General features: G+C 33.2%; 1 protein-coding gene across 20 annotated transcripts in view; it reads left to right on the top strand.

The window, feature by feature from the left end:
* The window catches only part of LOC141554693 (neurexin-1-like), a 980690-nt gene that overhangs the window by 670705 nt on the left and 291439 nt on the right, over positions 1-18546 (top strand). For all 20 annotated transcript variants that reach the window (XM_074286902.1, XM_074286898.1, XM_074286888.1 and 17 more), the window contains one exon: positions 17019-17192. In XM_074286902.1, coding sequence (XP_074143003.1) covers positions 17019-17192 — 174 coding nt within the window. The remainder of the gene's footprint in view (positions 1-17018; positions 17193-18546) is intronic.

Here is an 18546-nt window from a genome sequence, read left to right as displayed (position 1 = left end):
AGTGTTGGGAATCTTTCCACCACAGCCTAGATAGATAGATTGCTAAAATGACAAAATTTCTTACCCCTAATCACAGTCTGTTGATCCACAGCTACATCTATATCCCTCAACAGGGAATTTCTGACCAAGTTATATCTATTCTTCCTGAAATTACAGATGCCCTCTCTTCTTGTAGTATATGTATCTCTTCATTACTTTTTTTACTTCTTTCAAAAGTATACAGATCCATTATCTATAGAAAAGCCTAGCACCACGTATATTATTTTAATACCTCAGGATTCTTTCTTCCTACTGTCTCTTTTACTATATTTATCAATATTCCAAATTCTTAAAACTGATTTAGATTCTCTCCTCTCAGTTGTTTCAGTCTTTTTCTTTGCGGTGTTATTTTCTTGAACCATTTTTTTTCTACCTGCAAAAATAACTTTTCATTCTCTCTGATAGGCTAGAACTTAGAAACAGTATTCCTTTACTGCTTTATCCTCATCCAATTTGGAAAAAAGTTAAGAGTCAACAATTCTATTGCTTTCAGGTGTAATGGAAGACCACTGGGTGTCACTAAATTCCCTGCCACTGTATCCTAACATCTTCTAGGTGCTAGTTTCTTAAATCATGCAACATGACCTCATATAGGGTCTCATAACTGAATGTGGGGGTTGTGAAATTATGATCTATCAGAAGTAAATGTTTGATCTATCTATTTTATATAGCTATATGCCCAGGGTCATGTGAAAATTTCTCAGGCAAAAAAAAGAGTCACAAATGGAAAAAGTTTACATCCTTCGGGTCTTAATATCTACCCTGCCTTTATAACCTACAGCTCCCAAACACTGACATCTAACATACCTATGTAATGTAAAGACCTCTGGACATTTAAATACTTTTGATACCTAAAGATCTCTGGAACTTGACATCCACCCTCCTGGTGAATCCTGAGAACTATTGGGGTGTAGCTAGAACTTTTTCCTATAGCTAGAATTTCTTTCATATGCAATCTATCCTAATTAGAATGTGATCTCCTTGAAAGAAGGATCATCCCTTCCCCCAATTATAGATTCACCACAGTGGAAAATTGAAAGTCCTTAATAAATGATTTATCATTTATTCATTTATTACTCCACCAGGGGGATCAAGCTACCTATTATAAAATCTTTGAGTGATCCTGAAAGACAAACATAGCATAGCATTCTTCATTGGCAAATTGCTTTTATCATGCATATTTGTGGAAAATTGATACCAATCAGTCTCTTTGCCTTTCACTGATACCCCTCACTAAAAAAAGCCACAAGTCAGATCATTGTAGCAGTTTTTGCAGTGACAAAGTCTAAACCAAGCTTATTAAAAGAGGTTATCCCACCTATTGTGCATTATCTAATGCTATTTTTCCCAGTTCAATTAATTAGCAATTGATAATTTTAGTTTTTGTTTTATTTTAGCCATGTGCTAAAGCAAACAGTAGAAATATTCAGCAATTCTCTGCAAGAATTTCTTCATCAAATAATTCTGACTCAGGAACTTGACATCTTCCTGGTCTCTTTTCTCTGCTGGTCTTTCTGATTGTCACTGGCTTCCATGATTCTTTAGGGCATTATGTGTACTCCATTTTGATATATTTTAAGTATCAAGCTTTTTGTTGTGGTTTTTATTCTTACTGAATCCACAGTCTGAATCTTGAAATCTTTGAACAAAACATTAATATAACCTATTAGAACAGCAGTGTGATGGGTAGGTCTACACAGATGAACTGATACATAAAAATATAACCTATGTTTCTTATGTTCTGTAGACCCTTTTAACAAGGACTGTCTATGTTATATCAAGATTTTATAGGTTTTTAATTTCTATGAAATGCATTGAGAGAGTGTCAATGGTTAGGACCTTGTCATAGGAGATTATAAATGTCAAATTTGATAATATCAAAAGAAATGTGATGTGAATTGTGCATAAAAGGAGATTCTATACCATACAATCTAAGAAGTACCCAAAATTGCAGTGTTGAGGTAGATGTCAAATTTCTGCAGTATAATCAGCAACATCCCCATCAGGCTGTTGATTCGAGGTATATAATTTAAATCTCAGAATAATAACTGATGGAATCAGTGAAAAGTCTGCTTTCAATAATCAAACAAGTTTCATACAATATTGTGGTCTTGGGTAAAAGAGAAGTCATTTTACAATGACAAATGTTTGGTTTTCCAACACATATAGTAATTTAAGGCATTTCTGTTTAGCATTATCTTTTTTTTTTTTTAATTCCAGATAGAAGCAGCTTATTCTGCCTATGAATCTGAGGAAGCTGAAAGATGGACAATAAATTCTAGAATGCTTTAGAGCAATCTAAGTCTGATCAAGTTCTAGGATGAAAGCTATATTTAGTTGATTGGTTGGAATATTTGACAGTTGGATTGAATGAGCTATTTTTTAACTGTGTCCCATCCTTATTCCCCAAATTAATGTTATTCCATATATCCAGAAAAAAGGGAAAGAAAAAAGGTACTGCAATATGATTGCTTTTTCTTTCTCTACCCTAGCAATCAATGAAGTGTAATTATGATCATAGAAAATACCAATAGAAACTAGAGAAAAGCAAAATCATTCAGTTCCACTATGGCAGGGATTCTCAAACTACGGCCTGTGGGCCAGATGCAGCCTGCTGAGGACGTTTATGCAGCCCTCTGGGTTATGGCAAATGGGCTGAGGGGTGGAGACAGAATGTGAGTTTTTGTTTTTACTATAGTCCGGCCCTCCCATAGTCTGAGGGACAATGAACTGCCCCCTCTTTAAAAAGTTTGAGGACCACTGCATTGTATCCAAGGCATAAATACATTATAAAGGTATAATCATTTATCCTGTTTCTTTTTTATCAATTTTCAGGTTACCAGCAAACTATTCCCTGCCCTCTTTATTTTTTTATGGTTTGTTGTCTAAAAATTCAAGGGAATTCATATTCAAAAAAACACACCCAAAAAAAGCAATCTCTAAGACATATACATTTATTTCTTCCCCAATTATATGCAACCTTTGTTTGTATCTTGTAACAACTACTTCTCTCCTTTCTCTGAACTATCTGCTTTGGAGAAGTAGAACAAATCCTTAGGTAATGATGCTGGGCCTTGGCAAGCCCCCCCATCATCAAAACAAATCACTTAAGTTCTACAATCCAAGAAAATTCGTTCCCAGATCGGGTACAACTGCTCCATGTTCATTTTCCAGTTAGAATTCTTTTTTTTTTCTAGTTGCCAATGAAATGGAGATTCCCAATGAGATGCTGAATTTCTAGTTTAGATTTATTTTAGATCAAGATACAATTTGTTCCCTGCCTCTATAGAAAAACTATTCAAATTCAAAATATTTGGGTGTAGATCAACCTACCGGAGGAGGAAAAGAAAGGGGACTAACAACATTCTTATGCATGAGGTTTATATTTAATAGTGTACAACTATGCTTTTTGTGGCTATACATATACATACATATATATGTATGTCTAAGAGAGAGACATAAAGCAATCAAAAACATTAATTAAATGACAACTATATCCTAGACATTATTCTTTTTTTTATAAAATTATATTTAATTTTCACTAATTAAATATAAAATCAATTTTTGACATTTTTAAAATTTTGATTTCTATTCTTTCTATCTTCCCATTCAGAGAAGGTAACAATCTGGCATGAGTTATATATGTGCAATCATGTAAAACCTTTCCATATTAACCATTTTGTAGAAGGAATTTAAAAAAAAAGAAAGAAAGAAAATCTGTATTGACATCATCAGCTCCTTCTCTGAAGATGGATAGTATTTTTCATCATAAATCCTTTGATATTGTCTTGGATCAGTGAATGCTAAGAATAACTATCATTCACAGTTGTTCATTACAGATTATTGCTGTTACTATGAACAGTGTCTAGGTTCAGCTCACTTCATTCTGTATCAGTTCATGTAAGCCTTTCCAGATATTTCCTGATATCATCCTCCTTACCATTTCTTGTTGCCCAATAATAATACATTATAATCATATAAAAGAAGTTGTTTCGCCATTCCCAACTGATGGGCATCTCCTCATTTCCAGTTTTTGCCCACGATAAAATGAGTTGCTATAAATATTTTTGTGCATACAGGTCCTTCCTCCACTTTTTAAAAATCTCTTTGGGAGAAAGACTTAGTAGTGGTATTATTCATTTACTGTTCTAAGCACTACAGAAACTACTTATCCAGTTAAATGGATCAAGAAATAGACTGATAGATTGAATGTGTTATATTGAATCATCAGTTTAGATAGGTATAGATTGATTAATCTTGTAAAAAATCCAAATATGATCTATATTCCATAAATCTTGGTCAGACAGGGATAATTCAGTCCCAACATTGAACGTTAGAAAGAAGGAAATAGTCTAATTGTTTCTGATAAACCATACAGAAGATTTAATGAACTCAGAATTTTTCCTGAACAAAAAGGCTTATCTTTTCAACAATTGTTATTCTAATAATGCTTTATGGCTAAGAGACATAGCCACTCAGTTTCCAAATAAGTCAGTTGGGAGCCAATAATTTAGTAGGGAGGCACTGAAAGGGTGATAGTAAGGAATATAGTAATCGTATAGTGAACTTCAGTAGATTGCGATGAACGAATAGCTTAGGACTGTGTAAAGGGAGCAACATAAAATACTTCCCTGTAGAAGTGAGTGACTAGATAATAAGGTGGGCCAGTTTTGTGGTGAGAGGAAGGGGCAACCTATGGAGAGGCCATTTGTTCTTTTGATATCTCTATAATACCAAGAGAACACATTGCTACAGATTGGAATATCATGTGAAGGATTTTCAGGAAGACATGAATTTGAAAATAGTGTAAAATGAGAAGGCATAAATTCCCATATATATTATACCTGTATCCTTGGAGGGAGTCCACACAAACAGGAAATAATGAATCAATCAAAGTACATCTGGAGCAAAGAGTTGAAGATAGCATAGTGTGATGGCCAAAGTAATAAACTTGGAATTAGGGAGACTTGCATTTAAAACTCAACTTTGAAACTTGTTGGGTTTTTTCACCATTACCATGTCACAAGTTTCTCTGAAAGACTTTTCTCACCTATAAAGTAGAAATTTTAATAATTGCATAACATTACTTCGCCTTTATTAGGCAGCTCCTATGCCATGTATCATTTAACCTTTGACTGCTCTTTTTTTTTCAGCATCCATCATTATGAAGATCTAAAGAGATATAAAGCACTTAGTACCATAGATGGCACATAGTAATAACATTTATATAATGCTTACTATATACCAGGCAATTTACTAATATTATCTTATTAGATTGTCATGATAACTTTCAAAAATAGTTGCTATTTCTAGTTTCCAGGTAAGAAAACTGAGGCAAGTAGAGTTTAAGTGAGTTGCCCAGGATCATGTAGTTGGTAAGGTTTTAAGTTTATATTTAAACTCAACGTTTCCCATCTCCAGGCTCAGTGCTCTATTCACTGTGCTACTTTGCTCCAACCTATAAAGTGTCCGTTAGGTGGATACAAATGCTCCCTTCTTTCCTTCATTGCTTTCCATGCCCTGTGGTAGATTCTGGGGCTTCAAGGACAAAAATGAAATAGTTCCTGCCATCAAAGAGCTTTCATTCTATTGAGGAAAGACAATATATAAATAAGGCCATACAAAATAAGTTTAAAATATGGTGGGTAGTGGAATATATTTTTGACAGAATTCATTATTGGGCAGATATCTCTTTGTAAGCCATTGAAGACAGATAATATAAATGTGAGTAGTTATTATTCTGAATCCATTATACATACAACCAGTGCCACCAAGTTAAGTACCTCATTACACTAAATGATTGTGTCCTGTAAATGTCTTATGTCCTAACTTGGCTCTAACCACTTTGTGGGGAGGGATAGTATCATATAGAGGTTTTGTGCACTCCTCCCTCAGTCTCCAGTGCCTACCATTGTAATAACAGATACTTAAAATTTATTGATAGAATATTTGAAATTTGGCAAATGAATTAATCATCCAAACAGCATAATTGAACTTTCTGCCATCTCCCTATTATTGTTGATGCCACAGGGGAAAAAAAAACAAGTCATCTCAAAATATTACCTTCCCTCAATCAGTCTTGAAACAGGATTTCTTCTCCCCCACCCCGTTCACACTTTCTATCTTTTTTGTATTTGTAATTAATTATTTGCATTTCTTGTCATGAATCATTTAACTCAAGATGGAGAAAGCATTCATATATAAGCTCATGAGAACCATCCCAACCTGATTGTATGAAATGACCCAAATGAGAGCATTACATCTTTCTGGCATTGATGGGGTTGATGTTTAGAAGATGCTAGAAAGTTTGCACAATAATATGTAAACTTGCATCCATTTACATTCTCCTGCAGAGGCTTTGCACGATGCTTGCAGACTTCTTTGTATCACTTATATCTTTTTGTTTTTTAGAGCTATCTAGAAACCCAGTGATGGATTTTACCTTTTCTGTTCTGTACATCTGAGAATACTGGCATCTACAGAAAGGCAAATTTTTAAAACAGGTCATTATCATAGGAAAAGTCTATAATTCTACATCTTACATTATATATCATTTTCCCACCCAAAATGGATATTGATTATTGTTGAAGAGAGAAAAACAAACACTTTCATAGAAATACATAAGACATAGGAAAGAATCTTATGAATTGGTATTTCCTCTGTTTCATGATTTGTCCTGTTAGTATGAATCCTTATTAAAGAAGTTTCTAAATACATCCATTGAAATCATTCATCTCATGTTGCAAATATTCAAGAGATTTTGTTGAATTAAATTGAATTGAACTTCTAGAATCCCAATTATTAAGTCTGTAGATTATTGATTCCATTATATGCCAAAGGGGTGGAGAGGAATACATGATGGCAAAATTGTTAGTGGACAGGTGACAAAATCAAAAGGGGTGGTGAGGTACAAAAGGACTGAAAATATTTTAGTCCCTGTTTTCAAGTATATAAAAATTTATAGGAGCAATAAGATGGAAGTTGCTCAATATGAATTTGGTATGCTTGAACTCCTCACCCCATCTGCTGCAGAGTAATTGGCATATAGTCGATTCTACAGGAGATGAATTACCCTAGCAAATTAGATTTTATTATTTACTATTTAGCATGCCCCACCAACTTTCCCTCACAGTCTGTTGGACAAACAGACTGCTTCAGTTTTAAATGCATTTTGTTCTTATCAGTCTAGATGACTTTTACTTTATCTTTCTAACACAATGCTTATGGCAGATCCCAGGTAATCAAGAAGACTCAATGATTTTGAAAAATCTAAGAATCTCATCCCTTCCCCTCCCACCCTGCCAAATCCCTAATTTAGGACATTTTTCTACCAAAGGTTTTTCAATCTAAGCCAGGAACTTCAGAACTTTGGAAGCATATTCTGTGTAAGCACATACATAATTTCCATTAATAACCTTCAAATTGTTTTCCATACAGAGCAGAAGAATCTTAAGGTCTCAACCAATATCTCACTGGAGTCAAGTCAGTCCATAAAGCAGACTCCCACTGATAGGAAACCAGTAGGGCTTTTGCCTGTGATTGGAGTATTAGCTTGACCCCTAGATAAATGCAGGAGGCAGATTAACCTCTCTGTGGTAGGCAGTTGCAATTTGGCAGCTGGATCAAAAATCTAATTTTGCTATAATAAAACTTCTACTGCACTCTTCAGTGTTTTGGTGCCTAATATTTAATATTACAGAAGCAAATTGACTCTGTCTTCATAAGATTACACAGTTGGCATGAAGGTGAAGCCCCAGTTACCTTTAGAATATGCTATACCTTTTTTGGACACTTGCTGACACTTATTACAATTGCTCTCCCAACTCAGCCAAGACTCTCCAGGAATTCCCTGAGATTTATAGAAGTAGAGAGGAACAAACGAACCACTTGTATCATAAAATTTACAAGTCATTATTGAGTGGTGCCTCATTACTTTGGCAGCTGAAACCCTTGATTTTGATTGCCAAGGATTCAAAGCAACAAGACTGCTATCCCATATCACTTGGCTGAGGGTATGTCAACATTTTCTATTAAGTGGTCTCAATGATATTTTCAAATTTCAGTATCTTGACTCCCTTGACCCTCAGTCAGTGCTAGAATGATGGATGCCAGCCATTGTCAGAAAAAAAGACAACCAGACTATAATTAGAGAGGGGAAAAAACCTCTCAGACACTGCAGGTTGGTCCAAAAGTAAGAGTTAAGGTTTTTCTAGGAAGAAAAGCCCAGTGACTAATCTGGTGCCCTCCTACTGCCACAACTAGAGCTTAATAAATTCAGGTAGCAAAATAATCATAGTCACAATCATGTGAACTGCATAAAGCCTTGGTGGAGAAGTTACATTTCTTTCATTCTGTGGACACAGATGAATCCCTATCCTCAAGAAACAAACAGGTCCACAAAGAGATAAGGACAGAAGGAAACATGCTGTAGTTGAGCAAGGATTTGAATAAGGAACTTAGAACTGACACATAAACCATATGATTGTGGGCAAATTATTAGAGACAGAAAAGAACAATGGATATAAAGTGCTGGACTTTGAGTCAGGAAGATGAGATGACACTTAGTAGCTTTGTAATGCTGAGCAACACAGTTAATATATGTAAGTATTAGCTTCCTCATCTGCAAAATAAAGGTTATAACAGTAACTATTATAAGAAGTTTCTGTGAGGATCAAATTAAATAATATATGCAAAATTGTTTTTTGCAAACCACAAAGTCCTATAAAATGCTATTATTCTTAGTGTAATTTGCTTCTATAATATCTTTGAATCTTTATTTCAATGATTATCACCTTATAATACAGTTTGGGATTTGATGCAGCTAAGCCACCTTTTTCACATTTTTAAAAAAATAAGTCTCATGACATTCTTAATATTTTGTTCTTTCAGATGAATTTTGTTATTATCTTTTCTAGCTCTATAAAATAATATTTGGTAGTTTAACTGGTATGGCAGAGAATGAGTAAATTACTTTAGGTAGAATTGTCATTTTTATTATATTGATTCAGCCTACCCATGAGAAATTATTTTTTCCAATTGTTTATCTGACTTGATTTTTGTGAAAAGTGTTTTATAATTGTGTTCATATAGTTCCAGGATTTGTCTTGGCAGGTAGTCTCCCAAGTATTTTATATTGTCAAGAGTTATTTTAAATTAAATTTCTCTTTCTCTTTCTTGCTGCTGGACTTGGTTCATAATATGTAGAAATGCTGGTGATGTTTATGTTTATTTTTGTACTTCAGCTCTGCTAACATTACTAATTATTTCAACTAGTTTTTTAATTGATTTTTCAAGTATGTTATATCATCAGCAAAGAGTAATAATTTTGTTTCTTCATTGCCTACTCTATTTTTTCAATTTCTGTTTCTTCTCTTATTGCTAGCATTTCAAGTACATCATTGAAAAATTGTGGTGATAATTAGTATCATTGCTTCACCCTAATTTTATTGGGAAGACTCCTAACTTATCCCTGTTATATATAATACTACTTATCATTTTAATAAAAGCTTTATTTATTCCCATGCTTTCTGATATTTTAATAGGAATGATTTTTATTTTGACAAAAGCTCATTCTACACCTAGTGAGATAATCATAAAGACTTGTGTTTTTGTTATTGATATGATCAATTATGCTGATAGGTTTCCTAACATTGAATCAGCCCTGCATGTTATGAGCAGGCTTCCCTGGACTAACAAAAGTGTCCATGGCACAACAAAATGTTAAGAGTCCCTGAATTAGATGGACAGTGAAGTACTAACCAATTCCAAAATATTATGGTTCTGTTAAGTATGTACTAAATAAAAGAAGGAGTTGGAGACCTTGTTACCTTTTGGAAAACTTATACATGAACTATAACTCAGGTTTATTTTGGAGATTTCCCTGTCCAGAGGCAGGAATATTCAGAGTTTTGTAGGAGACAAAAGCGGATCATTCTAACTGGAACAATTAATCATTTTTAGTGCTAAGGTATGTATAAAGATAGATATTAAAATGATAATTGGCTCAGTAAAAACGAAGATCAATTTCAGTGATTTTATACACCTACCAACAGAATGATAAACACTATATTTTAAAATACAAATAATGATTGTGCAATGATAAATCTAATTTTATTGAAATTATATAGTTGTCCTAGAAACATGACAAAGGAACAACTATAAGATGCTTTTAAACACTTGGAGAAAAATGAAATAGGAAAATAATATATTGCTGGAGTGGCTATTGAGCTAGATAAATGTTTGTTGACAACAGTACTTTTGTCTTTAGGCCATGGACAATCTAGTCTATAGCAAAGCCTATGAAATATTTTCTGCTCCTTAGAAGAATGGGGAATGATGACAAAAATAAATGAAATTTCTATAACATTTTTATAAACAGTTCTCAGAAAGTCTCTTCAAAAAGAATTGAGGTCCTGGGTCTTCCATGTCAACCTCTATGAATATGATTGGCTTTGGCCTTTCAGCAAAAGATTATTTGTATAAGAGAGGAAATATTGTGATTCTCTCTGAATATAGGTGGAGTAGATGAAGGTGATCTCCAATAGAAAAAATAGAAAAATGTAACAAGATAGACTCATACAGATTCTCATATGCCACAGATTTAGTTGATGAATGTAAAGAAAAAAGAGGTAATTAGAACCTTAGTGCTTCCTTATTCATTGTCTTGGAAAAAAATAATAAATTCAAGTCAACAAGCATATATTAAGCACTTAATGGGTTCCAAGACTACATTAAGGGTTTACAATAAAAATAAACTTAAAAAACTCTTCAATGAGCTTATATTCTGTTAGGAAAAATAACATAAACATTTAGGTAAATATATAGAGAGAAGACAGAGGGACTCAAGAAAAAGAAAGTGTTAGCACCTGGGGTGACTACAATGGACTTTTTGAAGTAGATGAAACTTGAGCTCAGTCCTGAAAAAAAATCAGGGTAAGGAAGAAATGGAGTAAGGATAGAGAATTCCTTGAATAGTGGACAATTATTAAAGGAGACAAATGATGTACTATTATATTCAAAGAACTGCAAATAGGCCAGTGTTTATGCTATATAGCATATGTGAAAGAGAGGAAAAATATAAAAATTAAAAGGTAAAAAGGAAATATTTTTCTTTGGTCTGGGTACCAACTTTAGTCTGTCAGAAAGCTCTGCCATCATCGTGCATCAAAGAATTATACTGAATTCATTTTTTACTGCTAATAACAGGTAGAGAAGATTGGGAGCATTCTTTTGTTTTTAATCCAGTTTTGAGGTTTTATTATCTCAGTGATGTTAGTCGAATAGAAAGAGCTCTAATGAAGAAAAACATTCACTCATATCATATACAGAAGACTCTGATCTTTCCTTCTAAACATATCTGAGTGCTTCACAGAATTTAAAAGTAATATGATAAAGTAGAGAACTGTCTTCAGTGCCCTCAGCCAATCAGCAATATCCCTCATCTCCTTTTTTTAACTGTTTGACATGGTACTCAGCATTCTATACTTTTTCTCCTTCAAAGACTGTGTAGGATGATCCAAAATCCTTTTACTTTAACGTGTAAGTTGTAAACAGCTTAAAGTTTTACTTCTCTCAGAAGGATGTGCCTTTAAATATGTATCAAAGCTTTAAACTAAAGAGATCAGATATAGGAGAGCTGGGGGGGGGCTTTCCTCTAGAGCACAAGAATGAAACTAACCATGTGTTGCTCTTCCATTTCTATGAAAGAAAGGCTCTTAATTGATTCCTATGGTTTCTTCTAATTCTGATAATCCATACTTAACTATATAATCTGATTATCTATCCTTAAATTTTCTTCTCTTGTGCCATTGCAATACCTATCCAAAGCATGGACAAGAAAGCTCATTTTAAGGTTAAAATCTTAACCTTATTTGAAGTTAAAGAACAGCTACTAAAAAAAACCCAGCTTAGTATAGGGAATAGGGCACTGCATTTTGCATTGAGATATCACATTTTCAAATTCTTTGAGGCAGTAAAGTGGCAGAATGGTTAGAGCACTAGTCCTGAAGTCAGAAAGATCACAGTTAAAATCTAACCAGACATTTGCTAGTTATATGACATGAGCAAGACTCAACCTCTGTCTCAGTAAAGTTGGGATCATAGTAGCACCTGCCTCACAATATTGTGGGTATCAATAACTTGAGATCATTGTTGGGAGATATTTTTTCTAAAGAACTTAGCACAAAAAATGTTTGTGGCAGCCCTTTTTTGTAGTGGCTAAAAAATGGAAATTGAATGGATTCCCATCAGTTGGAGAATGGCTGAATAAATTGTGGTTCATTAATGTTATGGAATATTATTGTTCTGTAAGAAATGACCAGCAGGATGAATACAGAGAGGCTTGGAGAGACTTAAGTGAACTGATGCTGAGTAAAATGAGCAGAACCAGGAGATTATTGTATATTTCAACAACAATAATATATGATGATCAATTCTGATGCACATGGCTCTCTTCAACAATAAGATGAACCAAATCAGTTCCAATTGTTCAATAATGAAGAGAACCAGCTACACTCAGCGAAAGAACTATGGGAAATGACTGTGGACCACAACATTGCATTTCCACTCCTTCTGTTTTTGTCCACTTGCATTTTTATTTTTCTTCTCAGGTTATTTTTACCTTATTTCTAAATCCAATTTTTCTTGTTCAGCAAGATAACTGTATAAATTGTGTATACATATATTACATTCAATATATACTTTAACATATTTAACATGTATTGGTGTTCCTGCCATGTAGGGGAGGAGGTGGGGGGAAGGAGGAGAAAAGTTGTAACAGAAGGTTTTGCAAGGGTCAATGCTGAAAAAATTACCCATGCATATGTTTTGTAAATAAAAAAGCTATTAAAAAAAGAACTTAGCACAGTGTCTGCCACATAGTATGCATTTAATAAATACTTAATTCCCTTTACTTCTTTCTTTCTTACAAGTCAGACTTGTTTTCAGGATTGACTTAATGTTTGCAAAGTTCTTAGAATAACACCTGACAAATGATAGGTGTTCAATAAATGCTTGTTTGGTCTTTCATGATCCTGTGTGATACTAGGTGGCCCTGGGAAATTTTTTTAACCTTTTCATCACTTAATTTCCTCATTTGTAAAATGAAAAGGGTTTATAGTCTCTATAAAGATCTCATTTACCTCTAAATGTATAATCCTATAAATCCATTTTTAAAACAATCTGGCATTTACTATACATTGACCTTCTAATTTCATGTACGGTCAAAACAGCCTTTTAAAACCTTAGAACTGGGGCTATGGATGATTTTTTGTTTGGTTTTTGTTCTTTGTATGAAGCACTATTTGAAGGATCAGCTTCGCTTTATCCTCAATATTGAATGTGTCATATGTTCTGAATTTAGGAATTTTCCCATTCAGTTAAATGACCATTCATTCCTAAGTTGTTTAGATCTATTAGTTGTTCTTAAACTCTACACTGGGTCTCTTAATTATAGAATTAAAAGTGAAAATTAATTTCACCTATAGTTTTGTTTTTAGTAGACCAACGTGATTTTTTTAAATAATTGAAGGAAATAGTAGTTTAATTTTCTCTTCTTAATAAATGAGTGCAAGCAATATTACTAAGACCTACTTATTTCAAATATCTGCTTCCTTTTTGGGTGCTTATAGAATGTTCTATCTTACTTATTTTTTAAAAGAAATTTATGTTTTACTTTCTTCCATTCAAATAAAGTTGTTGTGATGGATATAAGGCAGTACCTTACTTAGAATTGTTCCTCAGATTATTCACTTCATATATAGTTATGCAAAAGGAGATTAAATTGAAGGCAATGAAATTCCAAACCTCAGAGTATAAACTGATTTGTTCCCAAGAGGTAAAAAGTGAAACTCTTCCTGCTGAAATAGCATTTCACAATTAACCAAGGGAGCATGATTTTTTTTTAAATTTCTAGCCACAGTTAGAGCTGAGAGAAATTTCTTAGTGTACCAATGCTAGAATATCAATTTCATTAGAGAATCTGATGAATTCTAGCACTGACACAATTTATAATTCAGTCAATTATGCATGATGATAGTCTTTTCCTCAAATAGTGATAGGAGGTTTTTTGCACATGTCTGTTTTACTTTGCACATGTCTTATTTCTTTTGCTACCTTGAATTTTACTAGAATACTATCTCTATGTCCTCCAAGTGATTGCCCTTTTGGGGAACTTTAAAAAAATTAAAATAAAAGACATTTAAGATATATAGTATCTATTAAGGAGTTATGAATAAAAATATAGATATTAATAATATGAATTAAATAATTAAGATTAATAATTAATATTATTAATTAAAATCACTAATAGGAATTGAAATAATTTCCACTGCTCTAAAACCACACTTGGAAATTTCCATTTAAATTCAATTATATTCACTTTCTCTTAGACATTTAGACAACATCTAAACTATAATTCAACTCCAGGTTCATATTACTAGGTAGCCTACTGGCCTTGACCTCTTAAATGCTCCTTGATAACTCTTTCCATGTTTAAATCCCAGCTGATATTGAAGATTCTGAGAGTTTGAGGAACAATGGGAATTTATTACAAATATAGAGGATGACTCATGGTAAGATTCAAAGACAGAAGGTGGAATGGCAAAATCAGGGTACATCTAGAAGGCCAATTTTGCTGGAACATCAAGTGAGTGAAATAGTAAATAAAGCTTGGAAGGCAAGATAAAGTCAGGTTATAGATAATGTAAATACCAGAATTAGTATATTTTAATCATAAGGATGATGCAAAACCAAGATCTAACTTTGAAAGTTTCTCTTACTCTTCTGTGTAATTTATCTCACATATCTGTTGGGTTATAAAATTTTGCCATTGTCTATCATAGCTCAAATTACTCCCTATCTCTTCACTACTGCCACTCTAATATGTTCTCCTATTTGTTTACTTCTAACATAGATTCAATAGCTTCTTCCTGGTTTCCAGATTTTAGGTTCTCTACAACCAACCTGTCCTAGAAATTGTTTCCAGTAAACTAGGGAAAGAAAAAAAAAAAGGGAATTATGGGGCATAGATATATAAATGAAGTGTGTGTAATCAATATATGGCAGCACTATTCCAAGACTATCCTTCCTTGGTCTGATATTTTCACCAGTAGCTGAAACAATAGAGATAAATGGCAATGAAATAAGTTGGGTGTGATCATCCATTTCAAAGCAGCAATCGAAGTAAATTAGTGCAATAGAAAGAATGAAAAAGGTATTTATTAAATGCTTACCATAAACGAAATGACTACTAAGTTCTGGAGATATAAGCAAAGGCCTTGCTTGCCCTCAAAGATCTTGCCTTCTAATTAGGAAAGCAGCATGTACAGGGAAGGGATCATTTTGGTCCAGAAAATCAGAGTGATAATGCAATGCAGTGAGAGCTAGGAAACAGGGCAGTATAGGGGTGAAAGTCAATGAGACAAAGAGGTTGTTATCAATTAAATTGTTGAAGATAAGGTCTGAGCAGAGGGAATGAAGTAGTTAGAGAAAATCAGGAGAAGGAGGCTCCAGGGCTGAATTCAGGACATGATATCTGGTATGATTGGTGATAATGAGGAAGTAGTTCAGGCGGTACCCCAAGAAATGGAATGAAGTAAAGCATTGCTGGGGGGGTTGGAATTAAAGGGTCTAGGTTCAAATGCTAGCCTCACTACTTATTACCACTGTGACCCTAAACAAATAATTAAAACTTCTTTGGATCTCACTAATTCTCTGTAAAACTAATGGTTTACACTAGATAACATCCAAGGTCTCTTCCTGGCCCAAATCTCTGATCTTTTAATAATGATCCTATGAACGTTCATTCCAACTAACCATAAAGTTAGAAAAGTGAGCACCTAAAAACAGAATAATATAAAATATAACATAAATAAAGCATATTGCAAAGAATATACCTTTCCTAAAACACCCATAAATCAGATTTATTGCTTGATCACAGTACAAAGTTTAAGCTTTGAAAGGTAAGAAAAAACTCAATCATGGCCTATTTCTTAATAAGTATACTGTATCATCAGAAAATATATATATATATATATATAAGCATAAATATATATATGTTTACTCACATATACATACACATGTGTCTTATATAAAATCTAAAGACATACATGTGGAAAATAGCATACAAATGAATAAAAAGTGAAGTTGTTAATTTAAGGTCTGTGTAAACTGAAGTGTAACAGGAAAGCTGGTAGAATGTCAACAAGCATTAAATATGTGCAAGTCACTCTACTAATCAATGGGGATACAAAAGAAAGATGGATTTTTATCCCCATTCCATATCCTTAGAAGTCCCTGACCTCAAAAAGAGCACATTCCACTAAGGAAAAAGGTATCTGATTAAGCACCTATATGACATGTAGAGAATATATGGAAATACATGAACAGGAAAAACTCAGGCAACCAACTGGTTTCCTATAGAATGTAGATTTTGAACTGATTCTTAAAAGAAATAAAGGAAACTGAAAGACAGAAGGAGGGGCAGAGAATTTCAGGCATGGGGCTCAGGTTTTGAAGAGTAAATAAAGAAATTGTGACTAAATAGAAGTAAGGTCCAAGGCAGGACACAGCATTCTTCAGGTATACACAGAATATTATTGGGATGGTGGTTAAATCTACAAGACAAAAGAAGAGAAAAATGAATTGAGATGTAGCAAGAAAACTGGATTGTGACACTAAAAATATTTCATAAATTAAAGACCTTTTTTAAGACATCAATAGTCTGAGACTTGTTAATCACATTATCATCTTTCAATAATGTCACCTTCATGGAATCTTTGTCGCCATTTTGGATGGTTCCGTAAGCATCAGAGGAATTATCTGAATATTTTGATGTTGGCACACTTGGAAAAAAGCCAAAATCCAAATATTTATGTTGCTTTTACAAGTAAAGGAATAAGCTTTTATCTCTACCTCTCAATCTCTATTTTAGAGTCAATTATTCCTTGTTCCTTTCTAAGTCTTTTTTTTTCTATCCACAGGTGACTTGTATATAGGAGGAGTTGCCAAAGAGATGTACAAATCATTGCCAAAATTAGTCCATGCAAAAGAAGGTTTTCAAGGCTGCCTGGCATCAGTGGATTTAAATGGACGGCTCCCTGATCTTATCTCTGATGCTCTTTTTTGCAATGGACAGATAGAAAGAGGATGTGAAGGTATGACATCTCCATTTTCATATGCTAGAAATTTCTATTATAATATAGGAAACAATTATATGGAAAAATCTCTTTGCACATGTTCTCCCTTCATTTTCTTTGCTCATTAGAGAGAGAGAGAGACAGTCAGAAAACCTTTTTTATTTTTTTCCTTTACTTTCCTTATCATTACATCAACTTAAACTTTGAGCTTTTTGGAAACCCAATACAAATAAATGCTTATACCTCATTAGGAATTACATATTTCAAATATTGCTAGCTTCCATTCTTATGTTTTTTGCAAAGACTTATTTTAAAGTTCACCTAATTGTTGCTTTTCACTTATAACTCACCTCACTTTAGAATAGAAAATCATTGCCTCTGAGGATGAAAAAACAACAAAAAAAACCTTGTATATTTACATTAGGAGTCATGAATCAGACTGAGCATATTATTTTAAATACCCATTCCAAGAGGCTAGAGTTAGAAAATAATTTCTCATATCCTCCATCTCTATTGAATATGTGACGATATTGGCATTTTCTCTTAATATTGTCAATACTGTCTGCTATATGTATTATTTGTTTATGCCTGAATTAATCTGACATGATATCCAATTCAGAAGTTTTCTCAAGCACATCTATTATTTAGTCTTTTTTATACTCTTCAGAAAATGATCTGATGGAATACTTTTTTGAATTCTGCATTTATTTCAAAGATTTTTTTCAGTTGAACTAAAAAGATTATTTTAACCATTTCTCCATCCATAAATATAATTTATTCCCTTATCCAGGGAAATTTCTTTTAACTTTGGAGACATTTTTGAAATTTTAGTTTTTTATGAGGAAAGTTCATGCTAAAATAAATGGAAAAAGAATAAAATAGTATATATTATTTAATCCTTGAATATGTATCACTACTCCCTTATGCTCAATCAAAATATTAACTGCTTTACATATGGCAACTTGAAAATAAGATAGAATTACTTTGGGCCATTCTTGTGTCTTATACTAGATATAGAATTACCTTGGGTTTAATTGTTAGTTACTTGGCTTTATAAAATCCATGGATTCCAAAAGAGTTACTTCTATTTTAAATAAAATCACATCTCCACCACACTGGTGAGTATTTAGAAGAAACTTGTAATGTGTGTGTGTGTGTGTGTGTGTGTGTGTGTGTGTCAGGGGGAGGTGGTTTGTGTGGGTGTGTGGGTGTAAAGTGAATAATGATCACTAATTTATATGCTTTGTAATTTCAAATGTTTACATATCAAGTTTTTACCAAGCCAGATACACTTTTTTTTTTTACTTTTAATTTGCTAACACAAAGAAGGAAAAAAAAATATTTCAAATGAATAAACTCCTGTGATTAAATG

Source organism: Sminthopsis crassicaudata, chromosome 2 (genome assembly GCF_048593235.1).
Source record: "Sminthopsis crassicaudata isolate SCR6 chromosome 2, ASM4859323v1, whole genome shotgun sequence".
NCBI classification, from domain to species: Eukaryota; Metazoa; Chordata; class Mammalia; order Dasyuromorphia; family Dasyuridae; genus Sminthopsis; species Sminthopsis crassicaudata.
Note: the sequence above shows the minus strand (reverse complement) of the source record. Positions and strands in the feature narration are given on the sequence as shown.